Source organism: Oryctolagus cuniculus, chromosome 3 (genome assembly GCF_964237555.1).
Source record: "Oryctolagus cuniculus chromosome 3, mOryCun1.1, whole genome shotgun sequence".
Classification (NCBI taxonomy): Eukaryota; Metazoa; Chordata; class Mammalia; order Lagomorpha; family Leporidae; genus Oryctolagus; species Oryctolagus cuniculus.
In genome coordinates this window covers 57,718,920-57,730,538 of record NC_091434.1, presented here as the reverse complement: position 1 = coordinate 57,730,538, position 11,619 = coordinate 57,718,920, and the positions used below count along the sequence as shown (strand labels likewise).

The window sequence follows — 11,619 nt, the reverse complement described above, 5'->3', positions numbered from 1 at the left end:
ATCATCAGACCAGCTTGAGGCATTTCTGCCAAGGGGTAAGATTACGGTTAAGTGTCTCAAAGCTCCTGCCTTTTTATGAAGTACTGACTCTAGCTGGAGGTGAGCCACCAGAATGATATGACCATTCCTTATTGCAGAACAATAATCTAACCTGAGTAATCAATCTGTAATTCCTCTGAGAGCATCTCATTCCTGCACTTGGCGTTTCATTTACATTTCCAGATCACAACAACTTTAGATCTGGCTAATGCTCCCACCCTTATACCTGTTGACACAAGAGGTTCAGATTCTGCATCTTCTCTGCCACACACCCAGAGAGGTCAATTACCTCCTTGGGAAAAACCCCAGAAACCACTTCTTTGTAGTACCAGTGGAGTACCTTTATCCCATGCGCTGAAAATCTTCACCTGCATGCAACTCATGACACCCTGCTTCTCCTCAAAAGTAAACAGAAATATAACCACTTGTTCCCAACTTGAAACAAAAGGCATCTCTACCAGTGGAGGTGTGCATGTCTGTAACATCTGTCTGGTCATCAGCTTTTTTTGCACTGTAAAATCATAGTTTCTGAGAACTATTCAGGGTTGGGGATTTGACTTGACAGAAAGATAAAAATAAATATAGACCCTAATCCCAAGGTATGCCCAGAATCAAAGGAGATGGAGATATGTTAAGTTCTATATTAGGGGTATTTAAAAGATTTAGAACAGGATGGTATGTTAAGGAAAGGTTAAGTGGCATTTGAGTTCACTATTCACAGGATGATCAGGAGTTTGCCAAGCAGAATATAAGAGAACATTCCATTCCAGAGGTAGGAAACAGAATGTGGAAAAGCACAGAGGCTTCCAAGCAGTAACTGTTGTAATTGTTTGGGGGTACTGCAATCACATTTGAAAATCGTATATAAGCTTTATATCTATACACATACAATATAACATATATACACCATATATTAAAATTAATTTTAGCATTGTTTATGTTAAATGAGGGGAAATACTTTTAAGATAATGTAAAATCCTTTGGACTAGAGTAGAATAGACTGACAAAAAATGTTATATTCTCATAGATGGAAGTTGTGATTTTATACTACTCAAGGATAATCTATTACCTTAAAAATAAGTTCATCTTTCACAAAGACAGAGATAATCACATGTAGACCACTCCCCCATTAATCTAATACTACGCCAGGTCTTGTATCCAAAGTGAGACTTCCCTTCACAGCTGTACTAGCTTCACTAACTAGCCCAAACAGCATTTTTGTTGACACAGAAATAAGTACTATGTGAATTTAAGACTTCAGTATTTTCAAATCTGGTATGTGATGAACTACTATATATGTGGGGTGGAGAAATGACTAATAAATGTGATTCTGTAGAGATTAAATGGAGGAACACGGGTAAGAAAAAGTAAAGCAAAGAAGTAAATTAAGATCATAAAGAACAGAACCCCCAAGGCCACTGTCATTTACCCAGAAAATCTTTTTCAGTGCTTAGGCAAAGAGCATGATATAGCTTTTAAAAATATAGGCTAGAAATTCAGCAGCCACAGCTTTTTTAAAAAAATATTTATTTATTTGAAAGGCAGTCAGAGAGAGAGAAAGAGAGAGAGAGAGATCTTCCATCAATTGGTTCACTCCCCAAATGGCCACAATGCCTGGAGCTGGGCCAGTCCAAAATCAGGAGCCAGTAGCTTCTTCTGAGTCTCCCATGTGGCTGCAGGGGCCTAAGGACTTGCACGGTCCTCTGCTGCTTTCTCAGGCACATTAGAGGAGAGCTGGATCAGAAGTGAAGCAGCCAGGTCTTAAACTAGTGCCCATATAGGATGCTGGTGCAGCAGGCCATGGCTTAACCCACAGTGCCACAATTGCCTGCCCCCAGCCATAGCTTTTAATCTCAGCACTGTAACCCAGTAACTTTGTGACACTGGGGCTTGCAAGGGATTTTAAAGTTCAGCAAGGGGCTGGCATTGTGGTGCCATGGGTTAACCCTCTGTATGTGTCACTCTTTCAAGTACATAAATAAATCTTTTGTTTTTTCAGATTTACTTATGTACTTGAAGAGCAGAGTTACAGGAGGCAGAGACAGAGGTCTTCCCTCCACTGGTTCACTCCCCAAATGGCCGCAACAGCCAGAGCAGGATCCATCTGAAGCCAGGAGCTAGGAGCTTCCTCTGAGTTTCCCACATGGGTGTAGGGGCCCAAGGACTTGAGTCATCTTCTACTGCTTTCCCAGGCCACAGCAGAGAGCTGGATGGGAAGTGGAGCAGCCAGTTCTTGAAAGTCCCGAAATGAGGGCATTTGGGGAGTGAACCAGTGGATAGGAGCGCTCCATCTGTTATATGTGCCTTTCAAAAAAAAAAAAACACATGATACTTTTTTAACAGCTCTGCGAGTCAGTTTTCCTCATTCATTTGTGAAAATTGAGAAATAACTGGGTTGTGGAGATTAAGGAAATGGGCTTGAAAATGTCTAGTATCAAGTGGAATAACTTAAGTGCTGCATTATTTGTTCACTGAGTTGTGGTTCAGTGTAAAGAACCTTTAATAAAAGTTATTGGATAGGAAAGTCCACATTCATATGTGAGAGATCTGAGAGGCAATGTGGTGATAAAAATATAGTTCCTGTGGGTCACATTTAAATCCAGGCCTCTGCTACTTCCTTGCAGTATGTTTGTGCAAATTACTTTATCTTCCCTGAACTTTAGTTTCCACCTCAGTAAACGGGAATAATCAGCATATGGGGCTATTGTGAAAACTAAATGAGTAATACTTAGAGTTAAATTAGATAAAACTCAGCACAGTGTCTGTACATAATGAGTTCTTAATAAACATTATCTCATTAATACTTTAGCCAACATTTTTGGCTTGGACAAAACCCCTCTTATCAGCCAAGGTCAAATTTTCCTTTCCTTCCTATCTCAAGTTCTGCCAGCTAGGCCTTGCTTCAAGCTGCACACAAAGACCTTTGTATATTTTGGCTGACGGTTGACTTGGGAATGAATTGAAGCTCAGCGTCAGCCTGGGACACTGTGCATTATCTGCCCCTCAGCTTCAGCCTTTGTCAGGTCTGTTAAACAGCTCCTGAGTGTGCTCTCTGGCACCCAAACTTCTGTATTATCAACAGCCATGAATTACATAGGTATGGCTATACCTAATTAGTATGGTATTCTAACTTATTATTTAATGTTCCCTTTCAAATAGATAAGCATTGTATAAATAACTTCGAGTGAAAATCTCCCATGTACTACATATTTAATTTTACACATCAGCTTAAGTTGTAACTTCAAAATCAAGTTCTTACAATAATTGCTGTAGAGATTCTACCTAAGCAAGAAGATGCTGAAGTTGGTGTGCATGCCATTAGAGATATGCAAATGGAAACTTAAAAACGCTGCTTTCATCTTGAGAGCTACACTGTTCTACCGCCACGTTTCTAGAACTAAGGTGTCAGTCAAAGACTGTAGCAAAATGCCTTCCAGTGTGTGACATACAAGTAACGGAATATTCTTTTTCACAATTCTGAAGTCTGGGAAGCCCAAGATTAAGGTGTTGGTGGATTTGGTATATGCTGAAGGTCTGTTTTCTGTTTCTTCTCGGTGTGTCCTCACATGGTAGAAGCAACCAGGCAAACCTTGAGAGCCTCTTTTATAAGGACACTAAACCCAATCATGAAAGTTAGTGTCCTGGCAGTGTCTCAACCATTAGGCTAAATGCCTGCCCCAAGGAAATGCTTTCACCCTAGTCAGTTACTAATGAAAAAGCAGATCTTAAGAATTTGGTGGCACTTATCATGAGCTCTTCTGTGCCCTGTATTTTAAATGCTTCTTTAAAATAGAATATTTATTTGAAAGAGTTACAGAGAGGGGAAGAGTCAGAGAGATTTCTCATCTCTGATTCACTACCAGATGGCTACAACAGCCAGCACTATGCCAAACCAAAGCCAGGAGCCAAGAGCTTCATCCAGTTCTCCCACGTGGGTGGAAGGAGTCCAAACACTTGGCCATCTTCCACTGCTTTTCCCAGGTCATCAGCAGGGAGCTGGATCAAAAGTGGAGCAGCCAGGAAAAAAGATGGCTCCCATATGGGATGCCAGCATCACAGGTGGCAGTTTTATCTACTATGCCAGCCCCTCAAATATATCTTAAATGAGTGGTTTAATGAGTTTTGGGAGCAATTTAGCAGTGGAAAACACTAAGAAATTAATGATTCTACACATTAAAGTATTAAAACATCACTAATGTTCCATTAAATTATAGTATTTTTAATAAAATTTCATTAATATTATTGTATTATAGACGTTTATCCTACAATAGTTTTCAGCTTAGGCTTTGGCCAAATAATTTGAGATTCATCCACTGAACACTTGGCCAGTATGTGTTTGTACTATAAATGTGACTGAAGCACACACTAGTGAGACATGGAACCCAAGGTCACATATCCCATAAAGCCCCAACTTCAGGTCACCACGGTTTGTGGACCTCATGTAGGAGCTTGATCAGAATGTTCCTATGCCAAGAACTTGACTATTCACCTCACTCCTCAAGAGAAAGAATTAGGTAAAGGAGGTGGGAGGAGAGTGCATGTAAACCAGAAATGAGACATAGCCCTCTATGACTAGATTCCTAACTTCAGATTGCTAATTTATTCTATTTTTGCTGTTTTTAGACCAGCAATACAGGCTGAAAATTACTAGAAATGAAAATACTCCAGGGGCCGGCGCCATGGCACAGGTTAATCCTCTGCTTGAGGTGCCAGTGTACCGTATTGGCGCCGGTTCTAGTCCTGGCTGCTCTTCTTCCAAACCACCCCTCTAATGTGGCCTGGGAAAGCAGTAGATGATGACCCAAGTCCTTAGGCCCCTGCACCCACATGGGAGACCAGAAGAAGCTCCTGGCTCTTGGAGTCAGATGGGCACAGTTCCAGCCGTTGAGGCCATTTGGGGAGTGAATCAACAGAAGGAAGACCTTTCTCTCTGTCTTTCCCTCTAACTGTCTGTAACTCTACCTCTCAAACAAATAAATAAAATGAAAGACAGAAAGAAAGACAGACAGACAGACAGAAAGACAGAAAGAAAGGAAGACAGACAGAAAGACAGACAGACAGAAACAAAGAAAGAACACTCCAGAGTTAGACATACTAGATCTAGAATGTAAATGGCAGCAATATGTTCAGTTGATACAAGAATTAAATTTTAGAGAGTCTAGCCTTATGGTTAAGATATCTGGCATCCCATTTCTGAGTTCTGGCTCCTGTCCCCAGAATTTCCTGTCAATGCACACCATGGAATGCAGCTGCAGTGGCTCAAGTAATTAGGTTCCTGCCACTCACATGGAAGACCTGGATTACATTCTTGGCTCCTGGCTCTCCACAGTCCTGGCTGTTTCAGGGGTGTGAACCAGTGGATGGGAGCTCTGTTTGTTTCTCTCTCTCTCTCTCTCTCTGAAAAAGATTTTTAAAAATACACCTAAAGCAAGTTTCAACATTCATAGATATTTTTGAATTTTCCTTTCAAGATTCAACAGAATCAAGTTAAAAAAAGATTAAACTTACAAAATTTTGAACAAATCTGTTGCCACAAAGAAAGTGATCACAGTAAATCTTAGGAATGGGGAAGGTTTTTTTTCATCTAATTAGAAATACAGGCTAAACCCATTAAATTAAATGATGATCCATGCTGTCATTTCAAGTGCCTATAAAGGAGGAAAATAAGATGTAAGAAGTTACTACTTGATCACAATGCTTCATCCTTACTACTTTAAGGATTACTCACAAAAGTCTCAGGAATAATATAGTTAAAATCCTACAAAGGCAAGTAAAATGGGTATGACTGCATGCTAAATTAATCAGGTCACAGTTGATTGCCTGGTGGAGTTTGGGATTGGGTTAGAAGATCCGATAGTATATAACAGACCTTACCATTTTCAGGCATTATCAGGATTCATGTTCATTTCCTTATTCAGCAATCTATGTTAGTTTGGATTTGTGAGCTCTGATTATAAAAGCAAAGAATAAAGAAAGGAAGTAGGCAGATCAGAAAAGACTGAGAGCTAGATCTCAAATAAGAGGATGTTAGAGGGGGCCTTGAGTTTTCCTTATGACACAGACACTAAGTAGCCTATGTGTGACTTCTCATGTATGCCTAGTTAGTGCTTGCCTAATCGGCCCTTACTGCCACTGTTCAGCCCTATGCTCACTTCTGGTTCTTTCTCATCCTTTAGGTATGAGCTTAAATGGTTTTTATTATAGGTGTCTTCCCTTATGATTCTCTAAAAGCAGTGCCCTATCAACTCCTTCACTGCTTTCTATACATTTCCTTAACACTATCACAAGTTTGCTCCTTTAACATTAACCACAATTGAAAAACAAACCCGACTGTGAAAGGGAGACCTTCTATATTTCTCTAACCATTATACTGCAGCATCTAAAAAGATTGGCTGAATTGAATGGATAAGTAATAGGAAATAATTCTGAGAAATATCCTAGGGAAATGACAGATCAAGTTCATCAAGACACAGATATAAGATATTTATAATAATGAAAAACAAGAAATTTCCTAAACATACAAATGAAATTGTCAAATTAGTTAGAATATTTGGAAGCATTAAAAAGACTATTAGAGACCTTCTGCTGTTATTGAGTGAAATAATTAGATTACAGGCCACTGTGTAGGGATGATAACATTACTGTAGAGAAAATAACAAAAATATTATGTTGTAGTATGAATTCAGTCAGAATGATTAGATGTATGTGAAAAAATTTTAAATGAGCAAAACTTCAGGTGATTATGAAAGGGTGATTTTTTTTTGGCCTACTAGAGGTTAAATACAGTTTAATTACATCCTTTTGCATATTACTCCTAAGTACACAGACTCAAATACCTACTCTATCTCTCAGGATATCATTGCCAACAAAGTAGTAACTACTCTAGGATCCTAATACTACTATGAAGCATACAAAATTAAATCTTAGTTTCAACTATTCATATGGATTTGGCTATTTCAGGTTGGAATGATTCCATTAAAAAGTTTCCCTAAAAAAAAAAAAAAATCCTAGTGGACCCACTGCAATTTGTGACAAACAGTGACAATGATTCCCTGCTTTAAATATACACTTGATAAATCATACCATAAGAGTAGTATGATGATCTGTGGCATCTCAATCATTGCATTATCCACAGCTGAACAAAGAAAAACACTGTAACTGAGTTTACAGCAGCTTTTTGATCTCAACACAAGTTACCAGTATATAAGAAGCTGTGAACAACAGCTCTTTATAATTCCCAGATACAAAGCTGTTGAGAAAACGACTTTACAATGCCAATCAAAGAGCTGAACATCTGTTTGGTTTTCAAACTAAATGAGCTGCTTTCCCCTCTATGCCAACCACTAAGCAACAGGCCTTCTATGTATTTTCCATTCACTGTTGACTGATTTACCAGTTCTCAACAACATTCTCTTCAGGATAATTTAATTTTTTCTCATTCTTTTAAATAATTCTCTCCATTCTGGCAGATACAGTTAGCGAGCTGATGGTACATAATTTTTCTTTTAGTCCTTAATTAAAAAAAAGTCACATAATTTTATTTCCTAATTTTTATGTTTTTTTCCTGTGAAATATTTGAAAATAAACAAATAATATAATAGTTGACCTGTTACCAAATGTTGTACTTAAACATTCCCAAATCAGTTTATTTTAAACTAAAAATTTCATATTATTGAATAAATTTCCAAAGGCTTTAATTAAAGAAATAATTCAAAATGTGATACAGTCTAGTGTTTATTTTATGTTATGGCAGGTACACTTGAATTTCAAAAATTTAAAACATATAAAAAGTGGTTAGGGACTAACATCTGTATCAACAGTTGATAAATGTCTACGATTGTTTATTATACAGCAGGGTATAATGGTAGTGCTAATGCCAACAGGGCACCATGGAAGTTAGTCTAAAAATTATCACTAGGCTTTATACAAACAACAGCATATGCTGCTGTTTTAGAATTTTGGGACATGATCTGCTTCTAATGCTAAGCAGTCCTTTTAACATTTTGAATGTTATACAGTGTTACAGTATTTAGTTTGGCAAATGTTTCAAAATAAAATAGAAATGTATTCATAACATCACAGAAATGCACATCCAATTTTGTTTTCAATAAGAACCATAGGTACAGATCAGAACTCTTTCCTATATGAAATAATTTACACACAGATGAATGCTCTAATATCACTATCTAAAATAATCACTAAATACAATTCTTTTTCAGAAATAAACAAGCAAAGGGTATGTTTTTCATTATCAAATATCAAAAAACATGTAGATAATGTAGGCTTTTCAAACAAATGATACTCTAAAATTATAGGAATGATTTCAGTGAATTCAGAGAATGTGCAACCTAAATCAACCAAGTATATTGTAGTACAACCATATTAAGAAATCAAAAATCAGAAAATACACCATGAAAGAAATTTATAATCCACAAAACTGTTTTTCAGGCCTTAAGGTAAAATAGCTCCACAGTTTACAGATAAACCGAGGCAACAGAAATGCGTGCTTGTCTTCAATAAGCAGGTATTTTATGCAGAAGATGTAACACTTTGTTTGTAGACAGCATGGTATGCATTTCTCAGCAAGACATAAGGAAAACAAGATTCCAAAAGATCCATTGTCAGGAATGGGGATTCCTGCACAATCTGAAAAATTCCAAAAATGCATGGAAATTTAAGTTACTTATCATGGGAACATTTACTGACAACCAAATTAGGTAAAAATATCTATACTGTTTCATTAAAAATTGACAAATTATTTTCCTTCTACTTTAAAATCAAAAATATTAATGTGCCACAGTGAATTATATCAAAATCCTTGAAAAATGTTACTCTTTGATAAAATCAATCACTCAACAGAACGTGTTGAGTACTTTTATTGTCCTTAACAATGTAACAGATAAAAGAGAACATAAGGATACTGAAAATGTGGTCCATATCAAAAAGTTTAAGTGGGGTCCCTAGACTAAGCTAGAAAGCAAAACCAGACATAAGACCAACCATAATTAAATAGCAAGTTGTAAATTCTAGATGAGTTCAAAAAGGAAGAAAGATTAATGTACGACAGAGTAATCAGAAAAGATTATCATGAAAGAGATTTGCACTATGGGGACACGCTGGTCATTATGATGGACACTGTTCTCTGCAGGAAATGGACATGACTCTAAGTGAAGCAGAGCCTTATGGTAGAAAAGAGTGTAGGTGCTTCATAGACAGTGGGCGTAGAAAATTACAGGAACTTACATTTGATGAACAGTCGGAATATTAGGAAAATCAGAAAACTAAAGAGAATCAAAACGTATATACCAGGAAAATACAAGGCCCAAATGTTCTCCAACAGGTTGAAAAACTACTCATAAAAGAATACTTCATAGTTAATGCTCAACTTTGATTTTGTTTGCTAATATTAACATAAATATAAAATGTGGGGGATGTCAGTTTTTTTAGCCATTTTAAGAAAGTGTATAGGCTGGGTGGAGTGAATACAAGAAATCAAAAACTAACTCAGCCTGCCAAGAAAAGGCAGTCAGGAATGGCTCAAACCTTTTGTCAGTAAAAATTAAAATGAGACTTACCATGTCTAGCAGTAAATAAACAGACTCTCTATTTCTTGTTGTAGTTTTATCTGTTTCTTGGCCAATTTTCAGTAGACTCGAGGAGGCAAGCTTAAAAGTACACATACATATTAAGTGAGTTTTTAATGAAATGTTCATCAGTTACTTTTTTATTTTCAGGATGATTCAACTTCCAACACATTAATTATTAGTGCTATAAATAAAATTATGAGCAATTAAATAAGATGTCTAAACAGTCAAGCAATAGTTTAGAAAGCATTAAAGGATAGATTCCAAGGAAATAAATGTAGTAAAAAAAATTGATCTTTAAAATTTTTTTTTCAGAACAAGTCTCTCGTTAAAAGTATTCAAACTTTTCCTCTTTCCAATATCTGCTGTTAAATAAACAGTAGTCTTCTTTTATCTGACCTTTTGCTTTCCGTGGTTTATTAACAGAAGTCAACCTCAGTCCAAAAAATATTAAATGGAAAATTCCAGAAACAATAAGTTCTAAATTGTGTACCAAGTAGTGTGATAAAATCCTGTACCATTCTGCTCTTTCCAGCCAAATTATCCATCTGTTGTGTATCCATATTATATACACTACCCACCCACCCATACTATATATGCTTTCCACCATTGGTCACATACTTTTGGTTATCAGAAAACTGTCCCCGTTTTGCAGTGCTTGTGTTCAAGTAACCCTTATTTTACTTATTAATGGCTCCAAAGAGCAAGTGTGGTGATGCTGGCAATTTGGATACACCAAAGAGAAGCTGTGATAAGAGAAAAGTTGAAAGCTCTCCAGTTCAACAATGAACAAAAAACATATGCTAAGGTTGCTAGGTCTATATTAAGAACAAATCTACCCATAAAGTTATCAAGAAGGAAAAAGAAATTTGTGCTAAAACTGCAAAAGTTACGGCCACACTGCATGTGAAGCGCTTGGTTGACATGAAAAGACATTTAATTTGGGGGAAGACATGAACAGAAAACATGTTCCAATTGATGGCAACATATTTCACCAGAAAGCACTGAGCCTATACAAAGATTTGAGCAAGAAATTCCCTGATACCAACCATTTACTGCATGTAAAGATGGTTACACAGATTTAGAAATAGACTTGAACTGGAAAAAAAAAAATTACTGGACAGAGCTGCTGCTACATTTTGGGTAGAGCTGAAGAGGTTGATTATGGAGAAAGAATACCATTCCTCATTAAAGTGCAAAGGTAGCACCAGAGCTTAAAACATGGAAGAACAAAAGAACTCCGGTACCATGTGGCAATCCTGAAAGGCATAGCAATAAAATCAGACATAATATGCAAAGACATGCTCTCAAAAACAAAAATTATCTGCCTGTGTTCTGATAACATAATCATAAAGTGAGGGTGACAGCCATCTTGTTTATGGAGTGGTTCCATTAATGTTTCAAACCAGAAGTGAAAAAATAAGAGAAGCCTTCGAATTTAAAGTCCTACTGAAAACAGACAAAGGACCTGAATCTGTTTGCTTTGAAAATGCAAATATTATAGTTGTATTTTTTACTTCCAAATACAAACTCATTGCTTCAGCCCCTTGACTAGGGCATTATTCAATCTGTCAAAGGCGCATACACTTGCCTTGTATTTGACTGCATTCTTTACCAACTGAGGCAGCCTAATCTGGACATACACAGAGTGCTGGAAATCATTTGCTACTGTTTAGGCAATAACATTCACCTAAGCTACAATGGATACATGAAAACGAGAAACTATAAATGCCTGCTGGAAGAACTTATGAAGTTATGAATGATTTGACAGGCTTTCCAGAGACTGATGAAGACGAAGACAAACTGGTGGCACGTCAACATGTCTGATAAAACAGAGAAAGAACATACTGATAGCCACTGAGAAGTGTCAACAAATGAGGAACTGGAATACAATGTTGAGTTACCTAAATAGGAAGATGATGAAGATGAAGAAACTAAAGCAGAATTAGCAGTGTAGATCCAACCGAAAGATGCTAAAGTGTTTCAAACTGTACAC

At 36.9% G+C, this 11,619-nt stretch overlaps 1 protein-coding gene across 4 annotated transcripts in view; it reads right to left on the bottom strand.

Moving 5' to 3' along the window:
- Positions 1-7,755: 7,755 nt before the first annotated feature.
- NCKAP1 (NCK associated protein 1) overlaps positions 7,756-11,619 on the bottom strand; it is a 115,814-nt gene continuing 111,950 nt past the window's right edge. For all 4 annotated transcript variants that reach the window (XM_002712325.5, XM_051848379.2, XM_008258817.4 and 1 more), the window contains 2 exons: positions 9,615-9,704; positions 7,756-8,685 (listed from right to left, as the gene is read on the bottom strand). In XM_002712325.5, the coding sequence (XP_002712371.1) occupies positions 8,569-8,685; positions 9,615-9,704 (207 nt within the window). In that variant the 3' untranslated portion in view covers positions 7,756-8,568. The remainder of the gene's footprint in view (positions 8,686-9,614; positions 9,705-11,619) is intronic.